Source organism: Tympanuchus pallidicinctus, unplaced genomic scaffold, assembly GCF_026119805.1.
Source record: "Tympanuchus pallidicinctus isolate F22 unplaced genomic scaffold, pur_lepc_1.0 scaffold19, whole genome shotgun sequence".
In the NCBI taxonomy this organism is placed as follows: domain Eukaryota; kingdom Metazoa; phylum Chordata; class Aves; order Galliformes; family Phasianidae; genus Tympanuchus; species Tympanuchus pallidicinctus.
In genome coordinates this window covers 8,317,601-8,339,347 of record NW_026294710.1, presented here as the reverse complement: position 1 = coordinate 8,339,347, position 21,747 = coordinate 8,317,601, and the positions used below count along the sequence as shown (strand labels likewise).

At 37.9% G+C, this 21,747-nt stretch overlaps 1 protein-coding gene across 7 annotated transcripts in view; it reads left to right on the top strand.

The window, feature by feature from the left end:
* Nucleotides 1-21,747, top strand: part of PCLO (piccolo presynaptic cytomatrix protein) — a 311,224-nt gene that overhangs the window by 12,976 nt on the left and 276,501 nt on the right. For all 7 annotated transcript variants that reach the window (XM_052680947.1, XM_052680949.1, XM_052680948.1 and 4 more), the window contains exon 3: nucleotides 5,697-7,076. In XM_052680947.1, coding sequence (XP_052536907.1) covers nucleotides 5,697-7,076 — 1,380 coding nt within the window. The remainder of the gene's footprint in view (nucleotides 1-5,696; nucleotides 7,077-21,747) is intronic.

Here is a 21,747-nt window from a genome sequence, read left to right as displayed (position 1 = left end):
ATAGGACAAATATTTCATCCACGTTTTTTCAGCTTGACAATGTTCCACAATATATTGCAGTGCTTCCTCACTAGCCCAGATGACTGTCCTGTCCAGTTTTTAACACAAGTAAATAATAAATTAATCTGCATAGCTAAAGATGTCAACTGCAGTGAGCCATCTGCACCAGGATTACTGTTGCTCAGCAACTGTAATTTACTACTAGGTTAGGCCATGTGATGTGGGGATGCTGTTTGCTGGGTAATCACTGGGCAGGAAGCATGGCCCAACCCTGCTCCCAGCAGACAGTATAATCCCCACTCAGATTCCTGCTGTATGCCCTCAGATCATTCTGCAGCATAGATGAACTTTCTTAACCTTCTCTTTGCTGCACTCCTGAATTGCAGTTCTATTCTTTGCTTATCATTTATGTATTTCTATTATATTGAATCTAGATGCAATTAATGAAAGTAATCAGCACTTATTGCAGTGATGAGTGATGCAGTGCCTGAACTGCATTAAAACTTCTTTTTTCTTGTTTGATGCATCAGGTGGCTTAAACACATGCTTGACTGTAAAAACTTATTTTCAGAGATTTTGAAATACTGGTGTTAAAAAAAAATTGTCCAAAGGATTATGTTGGCTATTTTATGGTTCTAACTACATAGGCCATAGAATAATAGTTCTCCAAACACCCATGCTTCATATGCAAACCATAGCTTTTTGCATTAGTAACTTAAGCAGAATATCAGAGTATGATAGGATTGTGATAACTGCATAATACAATTCATCTACATTTTAGAACAACTTTGAGTTGAAAGTAACATTTAAAATGGTCTTTGAAAATGACTAATTTTTAAAAGTTTGTTTGAACATTGGCTTAGGTGCATGCAACAGTGTTCATAACCACTAGTGCAGTTTGTGGAACTGATACCTGAGGAACATGCTGCAGATGAACCTAGCACTGTTTTTGTCAGCATTTTGAGTTGGTGTTTCTTCGTAAGCTTCTCAGTCACCTCTTACAGCTGGTATCTGAAAGGAAGATAAATATTTATTTTTCAGTGATTAACTCTTGCCTCCAATGAGTATAAGTTGCATAATATACAACAGTTACATGTTTATTTCACCATGATTATTGTGAGTTGCTGAGATCTTATGGAGGGATGGTGTAGAAGGAGACCTTTTCTTTCCAGAATTGCTCAGTCTTGCTTAGAAGACATTTCCAGTTGTATTTTGAAATACAAATTTATGTTGTTTTGTGGTAGCAACTGTTTTTTGTTCAGAACAGGATCTTCTGGTCTAGTTTCTTTTCTCTTACAGTATTCTTCTGCCTCACTTGAAGCTGCATAAAGTCATGGGCTCAAGTGTTTTCATTTTCCATGTTTTTCAAATCATCTTGTCAAAAATGTCTGCTGAGAGCCAAATCTGGATTCCTTACTTTCCTTCTCTCTGAAGTTGTCAGGTACCAAATAAGCTGATATGTTTCCAGACTAGAAGCATAATTTTTTTATAAAGAATTGGGGCAGATTTGAGCACTGTAAACAAAGTCCCTTTCCATCTTCTTGCCATTGTGAAACCTCTATAAATCTTCGTGTTTCTGTGGTGATGTAAAGAGATCTTAATATTTTATGCATATTTTAGAGTTTCTTCTTATAGTGTCAAGTGGTCAGTTTAAATGATAATGAGATGCGTTGCCTTGCAGCTCTGTTCTGCAAAACAACTGTTAAAATGGCTTCCAAGAGCTTCATATGGATAGTGTGCCAGTAATTTTTATATAAAGTGTGTACAAAAAAAATATCTCTCTCATTGTATATGTGGAATCTTTGAATCAAGCTGGATTCTCTTCCTCCCCTAGATCGTCTGCAAGAAAAGAAACTGAGCATGCCAATCAATGTACTTGCACTCTGACAGTTTTCACATTGTTTTTGCTTATGTTTCGTAGTTAGAACAAATCTGAACACTTTAGCAGAAGGGAGTAGGCTCCAGTTAGTAAAATATCATTAATAAATTCATTTGCTGCTCCCAACCAGTAAAACAAAGCTTTTAAAATTTTTAGATGTTATGGATCATAATGCATGAAATATATATTAGCAACTTGTTTGTTGTTTTGAGAGCACATAGCTTCCACGTCACTGAGCTAGAAAGCAAGGTAGCACTTTCTGTATTCAGTGTTTTAAATCTGAAAAAAAAATGCAATGAAGTTTGTCACATTTGCAATCCTAGTCATGACACTTGATGACATGGTTCTCAGGGTGAAGGAAATTACTAATGGATTTCTTCTGAAAGAAAGAAGTATAAAAGTACTTACCCACCTAAAGTATAAAAATAGGCAGCATAGAATTCTCAGCATCAAAGGATAATCTCTTTTGTAAGTAGACAGGAATAACAAAAGCTTGTGTGTTTTGTTTTGTCATGGAAAGTTTTGCCTTTTAATTCTAGGTAGAGAGATGAGAAATACATCGAAAGAACTGCTGTCCAGTGAGACCTTTACGGATAGATAAGCATTAGTACTTTACTAAGTTTTACTAAGTTTTGCATCAAGCACAATAACCCTCAAAGTCAATCTGTGTTTAACAGGCCTGCTCCTGTTGAAGTTTGTAAAAATCTCTGTAATTGCAGTAGAGGACAGGCTGGTGTTTGTTACAAAAAAGTATCATGTAGTGCACTTCATTCTAAACACCTGCAGCTCCAGTCACAGAACTAAAATCTGAACAGGTTTGTATGTTTGGAGGTGTTGTGTATAAGCTATTATGAATAGAGGGGTTTGGCACTTAATTCCTCCCACCGAGATGCATGGGAGGAGTTCTGTATCTAAACTAGAAAGATTTAAGAAAAAATAATACAGTGGAGTAAAACTTCCTACGTTTTCCATTTGGAAGCCCAGCCATGATAATAATGAAATCATTTTAACTTTTAAAGGCTTCATTTTTAATACTGAGTGTGTTTGCATAAATATGCATACAGATATATTAAAACAAAACAAATAACAACAACAACAAAACATTTTAGAGATTGCAAGTTTTGTCTTCTGCACAAATTTTGTTGAAAAATGTAGCACAGAATTTATTTTTGTTTAGACTCCAGTTAGATGTTGTGGTCAGATTGATCTGTTGAAACCTAAATTCTTGTAAATCCGTCTGAATTTGATCACTTTAAACATAAGAAATATTCAGACTACTTCTTCTGTAGCCTCACTCAAACCTGCAGCTATTTTTGAGTCTTTGAAGGTTTCACAGCGACTTAAAATCAAATTTACTGGAACTCAGCTTCTGAGTGTGAGCAGATAGCTACCTGTTAACCCATGGTTTCACTGAAAAATGGAATAGAACACATAGAATATATTTAATACTCAGAAAGGACTGGCTCTTACCTTAGAGTGCAGCACTTTCTTTTAAAAAGTGAACAAACAAACAAAAAAAAAAAACCGGGCAAACAAACAACAAAAACCCACAAGTGGAGATGGCAGAAAGAAGCAAGGGAACAGTAGCAGCTCTAAGCCTCTCGTAACATCAAGTTCTTCCCTACAAATACAAGTGAATCACTATGCAAAATGCATTGTCAGATATCAGTAAAAGATCTGTGGTTAGTGGGAAAAGACCTGCTTTGCTCAGGTACATTAAAAAATTCTCATGGAGTCTTCTTTTTGCACTGTGGAGTCCACCACCCTAATACAGAAAACGTGAGCCACCCTATCAAAGCCAGAACTCTGTGACAGCCAACGTGGATATTCAGAGTTGGTGACTTGAGTCTGGTCTTTAATTAAAACTAAACCTTCAAGAAAACGCTAAAGAAGACATCCAGAAATTGTAGCAAAATCTATATAATTAAATGAGATTATTGATGTCTAAAATCAGCTCTTTTAATTAAGACTTACGACTGCTGAAATTCTCCCTTGGACAGAGGGTTTGTTTGGGAACTGACCACCAATCAAACATCAGTGTTGAGCTAAATGTCATCATTGCTTAGGTCCTCTGTGCAGTTGTGAATTCCTTCAGAAGTTCAGAGCAGAGCTGAAACAAGTGCTGCAGTTTTGTTTCAGTTGGCTTTACCTTTTAACATCAATTTGCTGTCTGGGTTGCACGTAGATAAGAAAACTGTTAAAACAATTGTAAAAAAAAATAAAAATGTACTGAGAATGGAAGATAAAAGCAGTATTATTATGAATAGTGGCTTAATTACTGTAAACTTGCAGCTGGGGCCAGAATTGTGCATCTCTGTGAATCTGTTAGTGAGCTCATTCAGACTGTGTATATACCATGTTTATCAGAATAATTGGAGTAACTGTTTTAGGGAACTGTATCCAAATGTTCATCAATTTTTGCTGCTGAAAAATGTCAGGCTGGTAAGACATGACAAAAGAATGAATGTATGCCTCATTCCATTCCATCACATATTTTTTTCTATGAACTCTGATATTACACAGACAAAATACGTCTTATATATATAATCTCCAAATTCATCCTATGTTATGGGAGAGATTTCAGACCAGAGTAAGAAACAGGATCCAGAAATCTTCACCCTTAGGGGCAAATTCTTCTGTGTTCTCCTAATTGCAGCTTTCCTCTGTTCTAATGGTGCATGCAAATATCATAGCTGGTACGCTGAATTTCATATACAGACTAAAGAACAGAAGTAGGGCTGGAGATGAGTGGGTTAGGTATCTACTTGCAGGCCCATGGGACTCCATGCCATATTGAATGGCGTTTTTGCTGCCTATAAAGTTTCTGCTAGCAATGGAAGATGTGGAAAATAGCACGTGATACTTCCTGGCCACGTGTTGCTTTAACATGTTTGATGCTTCCTCAGATTGTGAGACTATGCAAACGCAAAGGAAGGGTTGGCTGCCTAGGGATTTTTTTTACTTTTGTTTTTTATTTATATATTTTTATTTATTTTTTTATTTTTGGTATTAAGTAGAAAATAGGCATCCCTCTCATATAATGCATTTTGGGAAAGAGAAAAAAATCCCAGTAACCCAGTAATCCCTAGGAACTTCTAATTATAAATGAATTTTGGGAAAAATCATTAAGATTCCCAACATCAGTGCTTAGACAAAGCCCCTTCCTGATTCTAAATGAAGGCTTGCCCTCTGAAACTGGTGGTAAAATGTGGGTGTCTATCACATATAGTGTCTATTAACTCACTTCTGTGCCTAATTCACTGGATACGCGTACATTGCTAATATGGGTGCCTGTAATAAATTACCAAAACCATAAGCTATGTGGAGAGCTTGATAGTTGCACACTTAAAGATAATTATGCATTTTCTTTGTTTTAATTAGGATTATTGTTTGCTATCAGCAGACTTGACTTGTCAAACTATTTTAGCAGAATCTGGCTCTTCTTTCTTTTTCCTCTTCTGGCAAATCATTGCTGTAAATGACTCACTGCTGGGCCCCGTGAAATTTCAGAGTATTTTTTCATTCTGCTAGGTTTTAATCCACTGGTATTAAACTGTGTGTAAACTGAATGGGAAGTCATTAGAAGCATGGGCTGTATGATTGCTCAAATCACAGGGATGTGAAGAATAACAGAAAAGAAACAGCTGAGCATTTTAATTGCAAAACAGTTTTAGTAGTAATATTTCTCCCTTTTTAAAGAAAATTCTGAAATATTGCAACAAGCTATGCATTAATATAAGCCATTAATATGTTCACTTTATGAACATTGTCTTAGCTTAATTATAATACCTTTAAAATTATTATTTTTTTCTTGCAGATTAAAGAATGGCTCTGTTTAAATTGCCAGATGCAAAGAGCATTAGGTGGGGACCTAGCATCAGGTCTCGGTCCTGGGCCACAGTTGCCTCCACCCAAACAGAAGACATCAATTCCAGCTTCAACAGCTAAACCTTCCCCTCAGTCACAGCCAGGTCAAAAGAAGGATGGTTCCCCAAAACCTGATCCTTTGCAGCAAGCAGACTCTAAACAGCTTGTACCACAGAAAAAGCAACCATCCATGCCTGAGTCTCCTCCTGTAAAATCAAAGCAAACCTATGCTGAGCCTTCTGACACCGGCCAGCAAATAGATTCTACTCCAAAGTCTGATCAGGCCAAACCAGTGCAGGCTGAAGAGAAGCAAAACCAACCCAGCATACAGAAGCCTACAACGGATACTGTGCCTACCTCTGCAGCACCGGGCATGAAGCAGGATTTGGCAGATCCCCGGCTTCCATCAGCTCAACAGAAAGTGACAGATTCCCCAAAGCCAGAGACTACCAAGCCACCAGCAGACACACATCCAGCTGGGGACAAACCAGATTCTAAACCACTTCCACAAGTGTCTCGGCAGAAATCAGATCCCAAGCTTGCATCTCAGTCTGGGGCTAAATCAGATGCTAAAGCTCAGATGAAAGATGATCCTAAGAAGGTACAAACAAAGCCAGCCCCAAAACCTGACACCAAACCAACTCCCAAAGGCCCTCAGGCAGGGACAGGTCCCAGACCTATGTCAGCACAGACAGCAGCTCAACCTCAGCAGCCTCAGAAAACTCCTGAGCAATCCAGGCGTTTCAGCCTTAATCTTGGAGGCATCACTGATGCTCCTAAGCCTCAGCCTACAACACCACAGGAAACAGTTACTGGCAAACTTTTTGGTTTTGGAGCTTCAATCTTCAGCCAGGCCTCAAGTTTAATTTCCACAGCTGGTCAGCCAGGCTCACAGACATCAGGCCCCACTCCACCTGCTGCAAAGCAGTCCCAGCCTTCTTCACAGCCTCCAGCCTCTCAGCCACCTCCCAAAGAGGCCACTCAGGCTCAGCCCCTTCCAAAAGCTGCTCCCACAAAGAAAGAAACCAAGCCTGTGGCAAGTGAAAAGTTGGAGCCAATGACTGTGGATAGCACTTTAACGACTAAGGGATCTGATTTAGAGAAGAAAACTAGTTTGGCTAAAGATAGCAAGTCTCAGGCTGCTGAAGCTAAGAAACCTGCTGAGCTGTCAGAACAGGAAAAAGCCAGCCAGCCTAAGGTGTCCTGTCCCCTTTGTAAAACTGGACTAAATATTGGTTCTAAGGATCCTCCCAACTTTAATACATGTACGGAGTGCAAGAAAGTTGTGTGTAACCTTTGTGGATTTAACCCAATGCCACACATAGCTGAGGTAAGGCGATACAGTCTGTATTTACTGTGTTTATCAGCAAGTTCCCTGTGCTGGGGTGTCGGTTCTTTAGCTGTTGATTTGTTAAGGAAAAATTTAAATGTTTATTCTGTGGCGTTTTAAAATTAAATATCTGCATTGTATGAAACATGGTCTGCAGTCAGAGTTCCAGTGAGTTTTTTGCGTATTAATAGAGTGTGGTGTGGCTGGTTGATAGTTTTTGATAAGGCATGAGCAGATAGTTTATTATCCAATCTAAAATTGGTTCTACTATTGTACAGCAAACTTCTGTACTTTCTAGTCCATCATGTGATAAAGTGACTTTGTATTGCTTCAGTATTTTATGTTAACACGTATGGTTCCTCATTAAATCCATGTTCCTGATTCAGGCAATTGCAGAATGAAGGAATATATTAGTGCTTAGTTATTCACCTTCTTCCCCAGTTTGATAGGCTTGCTCAGTTAACCTCATTCTGTCTCTGGAGACTTTGTATATGCTGTTGTGCTCATTAAGAAGGTTACCTGTGTGGTAAAATGTGTAAGGTTCTGACGTTGCTTCATTCATTGAGGACTGAGAATTTGAAGGTGCCTTTTCCGTGGTTGCTCAAGAGAGATCCAGCAGGGCCAACTTCTGTTTACAGAATTAAGCTTATTTTCAACAGATTACTCAGATTCTATGTTTTTACCCTTCTTCCTTTATTTCTTATAATTGTTTTTATAAATATTGAGGGGACTGGAAAATTTATACTGGCTTAATGGAAAGATGGAGGCTTTCTGTATGAAGTTGATGACTTGACAAATGCAGATAACGTAAAAATATTTGTAATTTAAATTTGTAAGTTGGTCTGTGTGGCTCATGGGAAAAGTAGCTATTGGTGTTGTTTTTGAAATCTGAATGAATGAATTAGAAATGCTCCCTGGGCTAAAGGTTATAACATCTCTGCCCTAAGGTGAGAGCAAATTCTGGGGAGAAATAAGCAGTATTTTCCCTTCTACTTCTGTTGTACATTCGCTTTTTTGTTGGATTAATTTCTTGAACGTGGAAAGGTGTATCAGTGGAAAGATGTTTTTCCTACCATAGTAAGAACATTTTATCTATCTCAAAAATATGTTGATTACTGTCCAAAGTAGTCATTTAGGTCACGAACAAAGGTCTGAAAACGCAAAACGATACAGTGACTGAAAGACAGGATTCCATTAAATTGTTGCTTCTGCCATGAAAGCCATCAAATGCACACAAATTCTTACATCACTGTCCAACGTTTTGCTCCCTGTGCGCACACACTCTCCATCTTAGGTTTTAAATACAAAAAATGCATGCATACACAGAATAGCACAGAAACAAGATGTGTACATTCTGGTGAAATGTGCAGAAATGACAACTATGCAAGTCCTCGTACATGAGTTGGCTTCCTTAGCATTGATTTAGGCTTGACGGTGTTGGGACCGCATTGTTGTTTGCAGATTTCTCTTCTGTGTATTTCTGCTAGAGATGAGAAAGGTGGTCTTCTGTTTCCTTTCTCCAATCCCTGTTATTACCAGAGGATTCTTCCCGTTTCAACTTTTTGAAATAATAATGTTTTTCTGTAGTCTGACTTCCTCTTCCTCTTCCTCTTCCTCTTCCTCTTCCTCTTCCTCTTCTTTTTCTTTCTTTCCTTGTTGCATTTTCTTCTTTCTTGTACTACAAATTTCCACCCCTGTCCACAGTTTTCATTCTTCTTTTTCTGATGATTTTCACTAAAAATTGGTAAACCTCTCTTCTTTGAGAGAACTTGCTTGGCTGAGGACAGCTTGACTTTCATTTCATGTAGACGGGAGACAGAAGAAGGAGCTCATCCTCTCCTCTCCCACATGATCTGTGCAAATAATGTATTTTATGTCAGAGAGCAACACTATCCATACATGCATTGCATATGGTATATGGCTGTTGTATAACATAATGATGACCAAATATTTTATGCTCACTAGCATACTCTTATCCTTCAGAAAACTATTTTTGTCATGGAGTTGACTAGATCAATCTATGTCCATGACAGGGGCGACAGGCCTCTGCCCTCCCCCCCCGCCCCAGTCCCACAAAAAATGGGAAGGAAGGAAGGGAGGAAAAGAGCAGCGGCAACAATCTATGGAGGAAAACTTATTTTACTATAATATCGGAATACAAAATAACACAATATATACAATTTAATTGAAATTGAGATTAATAAATCAGACAAGATGAGAAAGAGAGAGTTCCCAGGACCGATTCAAATCTGAAAAGCTTGGAACAGCTAGGAAAGCACCCTCCAGCACCCACTGCCAGGCAGCAAGAGAGCGCCCCCCCACCCGGAAGGGCCAGATCCCGTGACTTCTGTAATGTACAGGGATAGGAACTTGGAATTGGGGCAGTGACACTTTAATGCCCCGTACACTACATGATGTTTTGATGTGGAATACTGAAATAAGAAAAAAAAAAAATATATATATATATATATATATATATAACCATGACAATTTTCTTATGTGTTGAATACAGTCTTGGAAGCTTAAATTTACTTGTTATTTTTGGAGACTTAGGAAGGATAAATAGAAATGTTTTTTTGAAAACATTTGGTTTGGTCTGGTCTGGTTTATGCTTAATTTTTTTATTCCTATTTTCTGAATTCAAAGAGAAAAATTGTTATAGGTTGTGTTCCTTCCTGGTCCCAGAATGTGTACAAATGTAATGGGTGCTTTATAGTCTTGTTGTAGAGTCACAGCTAAATCACAATGATTGTAACAGCTGCTTATATATTATCTATATATTGTTGCTTTAGTAACAGCTGAAAACAGGATGGATTTTATTGAGTGTGTGTTGGTCCAAAGCTTGTCACTAACAAAGCTTGTATTGAGCTGTATAGAAAGAATCAGTCTGACTCAGCATGGAGACGTGTTTCATGGATGGATGCAGAGGAGAATCTATATTGTGTGGTCACTTCTACCTGTGGAACTTCTGTCCTCTAGGCAGTGCATGGTTGTGCTGCAGACAAGGCTGCAAGTACTTTAAAGCAGAGAATGTGCTTTGTTACAGTGAGTTACCTGCTCTTGCTTGTATATAACTTTAACTTGCAAAATTTCTTTAGTCCATTGCAAACAGACTTTTGATAGCCTCTCTTCTGCAGGAAATAAGAGAACTAGACTTTTATCTGATCTGAACAATATGCTATTTACTTCAGTGAAATTGCATTGGTTTGTGCGAGCTGAGAATTAAGCTAGAATACTGTTACCTAAAAGGAGCCGATTGTTCCTTTTCCCTCTGATTTGTTGCTCCAACAGTCAAATAGTTATTTACTTAAATGCAATTTATCCATGAAGCAAAAAGCTTCAGATGATTAAATAAATGACACTTGATAGATTTCAGACCCACAGGACCATGTTGTGCTCTAATGCATTAACAGACTCCTTATTCTGCTGTTTGCTCAACAGGGAGGAGCACTGTTTACCAGCTCTGTAATTAGCTTTCCAGCTCAGGTAGTTGGAAGCAGCTCTATTTTTAGTAACCAAGCACAGGATCACAACTGCAGAAGCTAGAAATGAATTGTGTGACAACGACCATTTTGTGCATTTAAAACTCAGTGAAGCTGTTTAGAATACTGAACAGGAGTGAGATGGTTGCCTATAATGTAATTAAGTATGTTGAGACACCTGGGTCAGGAATATAGAACCTGTGATGAGTTAATGTATAATTAAAAAAAAAAAAAGGAGAGAGGGATTTAAAACTGAGCTACAAGAAAACTGAGAAATCCAAATCCATGGAATCATTATGGGCAACAAGAAAGAACAGCATCTTAGAGTCATATATTATGAACAGAGAGAGCTCAAAATGTAATGTTTATATGTGAGTATGCTAATGGATCTAATCTAATAGAACTGCCAAGGGAACTACAGAAGTGCTTTTTAGTCTACTGATCGCTATAAAATTATGTGGAAGGGTACTTGGGAGTATAAAATATTTCATGTTCAAAATTATTTATTAGGGCTATAGAAAGGAAAGAATTATTTCATATGAAGTACAGGGAGGAGTTGGGAAGGGTAGAAAAGGCATAGTATCCCAGATTTACAGAGGATTTTGTGTTTGAAGATGTTATCTGTCAGAGATGTAACCAGAACAGGTAATATAAACAATGTTATGTAGTGAGTGATGTTTCTTAATGTTCGAGGCAATGATATTCTCTGTATGAAACTTTTTCATGTGATCTATAAACAATGACCATGATGAAACCTTTTCCAATCTATATTCTTGGACTGTTAAAATGAAAATTATATATGTATTTAACCCACAAAAAGAATTTGGGTTCTTTTCTGATTACTTCCCACTGTTACTTATTAGACCAAACTGAGTAAATATATATTTTTTTGTCTTCACAAATACCATGGAGAGAGGAAAAAGCAAAAATATTAAACTCATTTTCTAAGAACAGTATTGTTACTAATCTCAATGGCTTAATCAGCTTAAAAACAGTACTTTGTTCTCCCAGTAAGAACATTTAGAGTTAACAGTAAGTACGCAGGTCACTCTAAAAGCAATGTCTTTTTATTCTCCTGGAAACTGCAACAGATATAAAGCCACAACAACACTATTTAGTACAGCCAAGTTTCCTGACCCGTGGTCCCATTCAAGACCTCATCAATTTGTGTTCTTTAAGGTGGAATAGGGAAGGTGAAGCCAATAATAAGCTACTGCATCCAAGTGACCTGAAAATTAATAATAGTTTTATTTCAATATTCCATCACTGTGAAGGGAAGTGAGAAGATCCTAATTTACTCACAGGTTTACCTGAATGGATGTCTTGCATTTCAGTAGGACTTGTCATTCTGAAATGAGTTATGCTGTAATGCAGTTTCATTTATTTGGCATTCAGGTTTTGTTAGTTACAACTGAATGTGCTGATCTTGAAACAGGATTTGAAAGCAAGACTTCTTTAGATCTCCAGAGTCATATAGTCATGACATCATCTACAAGACTGTGTTCTTATTAATTTTTTGTTCCAGCAGTTACAACCATAAAATTGGGGATTTTTTTTTTCCTGGAATTAAATTCGAGGAATGAAAAAGATTAGTTTCAGTGCTCAGAGTAATAGTGTGACCTTTGGAAGTACTGTAATCATGATTAATTGCTTACTGTGTATTCAGGCCTCGACAAGTTTCCAAATTGCCTCTCAGAAGCAAGTACTCCAAGGCTAGCTAAATGCAGTTGAAACAAACAATGGGATGAAGACATAAAGCTATGCAAAGGCAGATGGTTTTTATTAATGTTGGTAATGGCCATTGATGGTGTGAAATCTGAAGGGATGGCTGCTGCAGCTCTGCTGCTGACACACAGACATGTTTTGTGTAGCTGCCTAGTTTTCTTATCCGGCTGGAATTCATATTCAATATCTTCTTTGCCAACATTAATGATTTGATACCATCTTTAGATGTCTTTGCTCTTAGAAAATGAAAAAAATGCTTAGGTGAACAATTAGCATAGAGCTTTCAACATTGATTCTGCTGTGTGTTCTATTTTTTCCCTATACCATTAGGAAATGAGACAGTTCATAGAGGTGGTGTGTTACTCAGGGTCAGGCAGAAGTCTGAAATCTAAAGTAGATAATCGGGGAAGATTATTGACCTGGCGTTGAGCCAGGTGATTTTCATCTGTGTTATGTCAGTAGAAATTTTTCTAGTGTCTTGTTATTAAATAATGAAGAAGTCTCCTGAAGCCTAACGTATTATTAATTGCATCTAAGTTTAACATGTTCTTGTAAACTTCATAATAATATTTTAAGGGTTGTTTTTGTGATAAGGATACTTTTTTTTTTTTTTCTTCTGCTTTATGATGTGTAATAATCTTTTGGTGTTGCAAAACATAAATGCTTCATTTTGAAAATTCAAATATTGGTGTGAGATTAAGTTAGTTCAGGGTGGAACTAAGGACTTGAAAACATTGTGACCTCCTTCCAGATGTTGTTAAATGAATGCACAAAATCTAATGGGCATTAAATGCCTCTTCTTTTTTTTTGGTACGCTGAGATACTTTATCTATCTGATCACACTGATGATATGTACAGGAACTGTCAAACCTTAAGTGATAATAAAAAACATAACTCATTATCTCTTTGTCAGAATCCTTGCATAGTTTTGATCTTCTTGTACACTGACTGCAGGGAGGATTTCTGAATAGATTCCTTTTTCTCATCCAGCAAAATGAAAAGCTGGTATTTATTCTAAAAAAAAATGTTTTTATATATCAGATATAAATATTTTCACTATTTGCTAATGAAATATTCTGATTACTGGAACATAAATTTTTGAGTCATAAAATTCTTAAAGGACAGTGTGTACTCATTTCCTGCAAACTGAATTTATTCATGTTATTACAGTAGTTAATAACTTCCAGTTGCTGCATATGTTCAGAATTCCATGTCATGGTTGTGCTGACCAAAAGACTAATGCACCATGACAGTACGTCTTTAAAGAAAGGTCAGTATTTTGCACAGAACAGGCCCAAATATCACTTGGGTACTACTGTTGTGTGATGAATTTTGATTTAATGGGATTGCGTACGTGCAGGCAAAGGCATCCTATAATTAATTTTAAGTGCTTGCATGAAGTGTGACCAATGGTAGAAATGATCAATTAAACATTAAGACGTGAAGAAAGAAAAATGAAAAAGATGGGGGCACTTCTCTGGTTTCTTTCTGTGTGCTTCACAATAGAATTTCACCTTGAGTTATGTAAAGAATGTAAGAGTCATTTAAGATGGTTGTTGGCCAGTAATTTCTTTTGTATTTCTGAAGTATTTCTGAAGTGCATGTGTTTGAGTTGACAAAAAGAAGAACAAACCTGATTTTAGATTCAGTATTATTAATGAATTTAATTGATTTTTTTCTAGTAGTACTAAGGGTAGGGACTGAAACTAGGTGGGAGCTTAAGACACTGTGTAGTTGTGGAGACGAGATTAGATGCATGCGAATAAGCTGTTTGAGATGCTGTCTCAAAGCATTTGAAGCAGGAGGTCATAAACTGATGCTGCAGGAGGGGGATTAGGTGTCTTTAAGCTATTCTGACTGAATTTCATACACAGTGCTGTTGAGTCAGGGAAAAAAAAATACATGTTTTCTGCAGTTACTAGAAAAAAAACCACAAAACATTAGACTGTGTTAGACCATCACACTTACTGATGTAAGTGATGAGGTATGCGAGTTTTCCATCTATGTTTTGGAGGTTAATGAAATTACTCACAGTGAGGTAAGCTAGGCTTCTAAGGACAAGATGCAAAAGACCATATGGCAGTCTTCTGTTTTTAGTATTTCTAGGTTAGTGCTTTCTTTGTGGCTTCTTTTATTTCTTCCTTAGCAGGTGGCCTTCACATTGGAAATGATCCAGTTGTCATGTACAAAGATTAGAAATTGAGCATAAGTAACCTTGTCCTTAAATTTAGAATTCTTTAGAAGTAAATTTAGAAATCTAACTGCTTTTGGAGATTTTCCTATCAGTTGCCTGAATAGTTGATCTAAAACCTGCACTTATATTTATAATCTTTTAATTTTATTTTTTAAGATTTCCCAACTTTTCCTGACCTATCTAGATGTGGTGAGTTGACATTGGCTGGGCACCAGGTGTCCACCACAGTGCTCTCTCACTCGCAGTCCTCAACAGGACATTGAACAAGACACAGAGGGAGAAGCTCAGGGGTTTAAATAAGGACAGTGACACTGCCCACCAATCACTGACAAGGCGACACAGACTTGCCTTGGGGAAGATTCATTTAATTTATTGCAAATTACAGGATCGCATAATTGCAAGGATTGGAAAGGACTTCAAGAGATCATCAAGTCCAACCTCCCTGCTAAAGCAGATTCCCTACAATAGGTCACACAGGTGGGCATTCAGATGGATCCTAATATCTCCATAGAAATAGACTCCACAACCTCTCTGCCTGCTCAAGTGCTCCATCACTTTTACCATAAAGAAGTTCTTCCACATGTCTGTATGGAATTTCCTATGTACAGATTTTAGGCCAATAGAAAAGCCAGGCCTATCCATTTCCCTCCCACCTCTCCTTAGATATTTACAAACATTAATCAGATTCCCCCTCAGTCTTCTTTTCCTCAGGCTGAACAGACCCAGGTTACTCAGCCTTTCCTCATACAGGAGATGTTCCAGGCTCTTTGTCATCTTTGTGTTTGGTCTCCTAGGAGATCCCTGTCTTTTTGGAAGTTCTGGGGAGCCCAGAACTAGACACAGTATTCTAAATATGGTACATTTTAGAATATACAGTATTCTAAACTTACAACAGTAGAGAGCAGTGAGAAATAACAGCAACTGAAAAGCACCTTCCTCCCACTCTCTCTTCAATCTCCTCTCTACAAGCAGACAGGAGAATAGAGGTTACAGCCAGTCCATAACACTTTGTCTCTTCTGCTCCTCCACAGTCCTTCTCTGTTCCTGCTTCAGTGTGGGGTCCCTCCCATGAGATTTTATTCCTCCTGAACTCATCCTGCATGGGCTTCCCACAGACTCCAGCTCTTCGAACACTATTCCAACATAAGTCTGTACCGCATGGCTCATTCTTTGGGAGTGGAGTGTTTCAGCATGAGTCCCCACAGGCAGCAGCTCCCCCAGTCCTCCGGCCCCACTGTGTGCTCCTCCATGCTGTATATGCTGCCCTTGGGCTGCAGGGAGACAGTCTGCTCCACTGTGGGTCACTCCATGGGCTGCAGTTTCTTTCTTCTGTGTGTTCTCCCAGAGGCATAACCAGCATTGTGCATGGTCAGCTCTGGCAGCAGTGGGTCTCTTTTGGAGCTGTTGGAGCTGGCTCTGCTCTGACATGGGGCAACTGCTGCGTTCTGCTCACAAAGGTCGCCTCTGCAACTTCTCAGTACCACAACATTACCATGTATGCCCAATGCACTAGAAGCTTTATATTGTGATAATTTGATTTGCCACACTCCATTCTCTTATAACTGCACACATTTGCAAGTATTGAAGTACACTAAAGATAATGACATAACACTGATCCTGATACTACTTCCATGGTAGTTGTCAATAAAAACCTCTGAATCTTTTTTGAACTGCCCAATAAGCATTAAATTGTACATGTGGCTCTTGTGATGCAGCTGCACTCAAACCAACACATGGGTACACCTTAAATTTATGTAAGAGCTGGCATCCGATGATAAATGTGACCACAGAGATAAAATCTGACAGGCCTCTGAGAGTCTGTTGTAAATTTCAATCTGTGCAGTTCTTGGGCTGCTTGTTGGCATTTCAGAATGCCCTTGAGCTGAAATGCTAAATATTAGAACTTCTCTGGTATTTGAATTATGGTAGGAAAGAAGGATGTTTAAAACACTTAATATTTCTTCATATTTTTTAATTGAAAAAGGCACTAAATATTGTTTTATCAGAAGTCTATTTTTATGCTGAAAATTGGCTAAGAATGAAATTTCAATATGCTCTGATTGCTGGCTGATTTTTTTAGTGATTTCTATTACACTTCTTTTCCTCTTTTCTTTAAGTTTATAGTCAAAACCTGATTTTGGATTAAGGTTTTATCACAATTTCAGAAGTAGTTGTGTTTTTGTATTGCTCTGTTTTAACTGCAGGAAGGCAAAAATTCTGGTGAAATCACAATTTAGTTTTAGAGGGTATTTTTTTTTTTCCCCAAGGATTCAATTTTGAATCTGTTTAAGGTGATTGATATCACAGTGTGACATCTGTAAAATTGTGAAACTGTAGGCTTTGTAGTCATTACAGAAGTAAAACAGAAGCATTTTTCTTTGACCTACAGAACACTTGTGTTTTGTCCTGAATCATAAATGAGCAGCGAATGCTTATGTTGTGCTGCCTATTTAAAGTCCTATGCCCAGTATACCTGTGACTCTGTTATTACAGGTCTCTAAAGGGGAAGAGTTGCTATTTTTCTTTTATATATTTGCTGGACTGGCTCCAGCATGGCTGTGTCTGCCTCTTTTGTCCTAGGGAGGCCAGAACCGGACACAGCACTCCAGATGTGTCTCACCAGTACTGAGTACAGTGGAGTAATCACTGCCCTTGGCATGCTAGCTGAACTCTTAACTCACACAAGCCAGGATGTTGCAAGTATTTAGGTATGCCTTTTGTCCCATGTCTCCTCTAGTCTTCGTTCTGTATTCAAGGGCACATTCATTGTGTTGGAAAGCACTATCGCACCATGATGCAGTGAAGCACTTGCATCGTGGCTGTAAATAAAAAAGTTAATAACTGTGTTTGGAGAGTTTGGAGTACAGAGGAAACCCTGATCAGTCCACTCGAAGAATTATTATCTTTAAACTGACCATAAGTCAGTGTCTGTGAGTGAACCTCACAGACACAAATGTTGTAGACAGAGTTATAAAGTGTGGATTTGTGATTGCTGTCATGTCTCTACAAAACATATGTCCTGTCTTCTCCAAAGCAGGTATATACTCACTTTTCCAAAGATGTGGTAAGCCATTTGATAATAACAGCAACAGGTATTGTTTTGGAAGGAAGGAGAGGTTAAAATAGAAGCCAAGTCAAAGTTTCATATGATATTCAAGGAGGTGAATTTTGCACCTGATGGTTTTGTCTGGAATACTTAGAATACTTAGTGGATGAGAGTAAGGCTGTCGATGTGGTCTACCTGGACTTCAGTAAGTCCTTTGACACTGTCCCCCACAACATTCTTGTGGAAAAGCTGTCTGCCCATGGTTTGGGTGGGCATACGCTCCGCTGAAACACTGGCTGGATGGCCAGGCCCAAAGAGTTGTGGTTAATGGAATTAAATCCAGTTGGCAGACGGTCATGAGTGTTGTGTCCTAGGTCTCAATACTGGGGACACTTCTATTTAACATCTTTATTAATTATCTTGATGAGGGGATTGTGTGCACCCTCAGTAAGTTTGCAGACGACACGAAGCTGGGAGGGATTGTTGATCTGCCTGAGAGGAGAAGGGCACTATAGAGGGACCTGGAGAGACTGGATCGATGGGCCAAGGCAAACTGCATGAATTTCAATAGGGCCAAGTGCTGGGTCCTGCATTTTGGTCACAACAATCCCAGGCAACCCTACAAGCTGGGGGAGGAGTAGCTGGAAAGCTGCCTGATGGAAAGGGACCTTGGTGTACTGATGGACAGTTGGCTGAATATGAGCCAGCAGTGTGCCCAGGTGGCCAAGAAGGCCAATGGCATCCTGGCTTGTATCGGGAATGGAGTGGTGAGCAGGACTAGGGAAGTCATCTTGCCCCTGTATTTGGCATTGGTGAGGCCTCACCTCGAGTACTGTGTTCAGTTTTGGGCACATCAGTACAGAAAGGACATTGAGGTGCTGGAGCAGGTCCAAAGAAGGGCAACAAAGCTTGTGAAGGGCTTGGAGAATATGCTCTATGAGGAGAGACTGAAGGGTCTGGAGTTGTTCAGTCGGGGGAAAAGGAGTCTGAGGGGAGATCTTATTGCTCTCTTCCAATACCTGAAAGATGCTTACAGCAAGAGCAGGGTTGGTCTCTTCTCACTGGTAACAGGTGACACGAGGGGAAATGGCGTTAAGCTGCACCAGGGTAAGTTTAGGTTAGGATATCAGGAAACACTTCTTTACAGAAAGGGTTGTTAAGCACTGGAATAGGCTCCCCAGAGAAGTGGTTGAGTCACCATCCCTGGATGTGTTTAAAAACCGTTTGGATGTGGTGCTCAGGGGCATGATTTAGCGGAGGGCTGTTAGTTAGGGTAATATGGTTAGGTTGTGGTTGAACTCGATGATCCTTAAGGTCTTTTCCAACCTGAGTGATTCTGTGATTCTATGATTGTATGAATCGAATTACTTCAGGTAAATGCTTCTTTCTACTTTTTCCTTCTCCTAAATCAACTTCCTCTCTCCTCGTTCTGAAAGCGTTGTTAATATTTGAACTGATACTGTTTTCTTTTATTAAACGTGAGGCTCCTTCCTTTTTTCATCTTTCATAGTAAAAGTTGTGCTTATTAAGGATTTCGTTGTCCTAAGGCATTGTGTGAAAAAGGAATCCAGTGTTAATTAGAAAGCTTCTTTATTTACTACAACCATACAATCATTAAGGTTAGAAAAGACCTCTAAGATCATCTAGTCCAACTATACAACATACCACCACTATTGCCCACTAAACCATGTCTTTCTAAGCACTGTGTCTGCCCTTTCCTTAAACACTTCCAGGAATGGTGACTGACTTCCCAGTTGTAGAACTTGTACTGCTGCATCTCGAAATACTCCATACAGTTTGTAAAGTGGGAAACCTTACCTGGTCTGTGATTGTGCTGCAATTAAAACTCACTCACTAATCGATTGTTTTGGAATCTCCATGTCTGTAAAAAGAATTCATCCTCATGTTGTAATAATAGTATTTATGAAGAGTTTCTTGCTCTTAAATTTTTTTTTAAATTAATTTGGATTAATTCCTTACGTTGCAGGGTATTAATACCTCGTTTACTTATTTTCATATTGCTTACATACTTTCTACAAGAAATGGGAGTTATTGAAATAGGCATTGAAGAATATTTAATTCCTAAGACTACTAAGCTTTGTGTTCTCATAGTGAAAAAAAGGACATATCAAGGTGTCCTTGCAACAATGCATCTTCAGCATGGGTTTCTCTTTTCCTGTGTTAGAATCTTGTTTACACAACTCTGTCAATGCAATGTAGAACTGGTAGCGAACTGACAGAGTTTTAAGAAGGTCACAATTGGAATTTGTAAATTCAAACTGTACATTTAGTGATAAGGTTGGGTCAGGTACTAGCTGCTGGAAACTAATGTTTTCACTGGTAGGCCTTCCAAGTCCTTTTACATTTTAGTATACTTTTTAAGTACAGTTTCTGTTCAGATAAAAATATTTATTTCTGTTGACATATCTTGTCTGCTCTTTCCTTGGCATCACTTCTTTCTCTACACTTGACTTTAAATCTGTTGCACTGAACCTGTGTGAGAAGAGATGCATCTTGAATTTTGTGTTCAACCCACTATTACTGCATTAGTATTGTTCTCTCTACTGTTTATTTCAGCCATTCTAAACCAGTTACTCCTACTGCCTATTTTCCCCTTAATAGTAAAGTTAAATGTGTGAACATCTCATTTTATTTAATTACCAAAAAGTAAGATCAATTTTTTAAAATATTAAGAGAAGTGAGACTAGACAAGTGGAAAAAAGAAGGTGCTGACAGAAAGATGATTATTTGTAAGTTAGTATAATAAAAATAATAAGATCCGTTGTTAATATATTTTCTTGCAATTACGTTCTTTTGTCCATTGAATATACCAAACCTGAAGCTAGTGCTTCAGCTTGGTATAACAGAATAGATGGAATTATTTCTATGAAAGTATTAAAAAGAAAGTCTTTTAATTATTTTGGTCATGATTTAGTTGGGGGCTTCAGTCTCTTTGCTGTCTATTCCTAGCATCATAAAAATAAATTAACCGATACAGAGATTAAAATATATAGATTCATACTGTATATCACTTTTTTATATATTTGTACATGGAGTATATTTTAGCTTGTTCTTTTCTAAAGGTTGTATTTTATGGTGGATTTATAGTAGTTAGAATACATTGCAGACTCTTGTATTAGATATGGTAAATGTAGGAAAGTGCAAGGATTCATTGCAGGCAAGGCTGATTTGCTGTTTCAATGATTCATATGTACATTTTGAAAGCTATTTACTTTCCAATTAAGACTCTAAATCATTACCTTACCTTATTGCTAGTTCTTTTAAATTTTGGTGGAAGTGTTTCTTTGTTCATTCAAAAAGGCCAGGATCTAATTTATTAAGTTGTGATTTATTAAGTTCTTGAATGCTTAATGTTGGCAGCCTTATTTACATACAGACAGTAAAATCAGAGAAGTCATTGCAGTGGCTTGAAGGAAGGAATGCAAGAGGTCCACTGATTGTATAACATTTTGATTCAGACCCCAAATAACCAGTTTCAAGTGAGGAATGTGAAACCAGCCTATGCTTGAATGACTTACCTACAAAAAATGATGAAGGTAGAAAGACAAATATGTTGTCAGACAATCACAGAAACGGTTTTCATTGATCAGACACAAACGGATCAGTTCAGTTAATCACTACTTCTCTCTGGGGTCCATGGAGTTCATAGATTACAAAGTTCTTGCAGTCAGTTCCTGAGAGCAGTCTTTCTTCACCATGTCTAATTTTTAAATTCAGAGGATGGTAACCAGGAAAACCCTGTCTTAAGTTTTGCAGTGGCGTTAAGTCTTAATTGAAGGTGAAAACATCATAGCACCAAGGGCTTCTAAGCTAGAAAGATGAGTTCAAATCATTGAAAGATGTAAAAGGAGAAAGGGAAGATACAAAGCATTTTTTCTCCATTAATGGTGTTACCTAATTAGGAGTGATAGTGAAATAGCTTTCTGTCAGGTATAGAGTATTTCCTTCATCTAGTTCTGATGGACCAGGAATTTCTGTTGCTGACTTCTACTGGTCTAAATCCCGTTGTTGAGATTAAAGCTCTAAAACAAGAGGGGAAAAAAAAAAAAAAAAAAAAAAAAAAAAGTTTTATTATGAAACACTGTAAGATAAACTCTGTTAGTCAACTGAACTGAGGCAAAAGAGCAAGTTATTTTTAGAAATAACTACTAGAAATAGTACCTAACACTTGTCATGCAGCTGAAGCTTATGAGACTCTTAAAT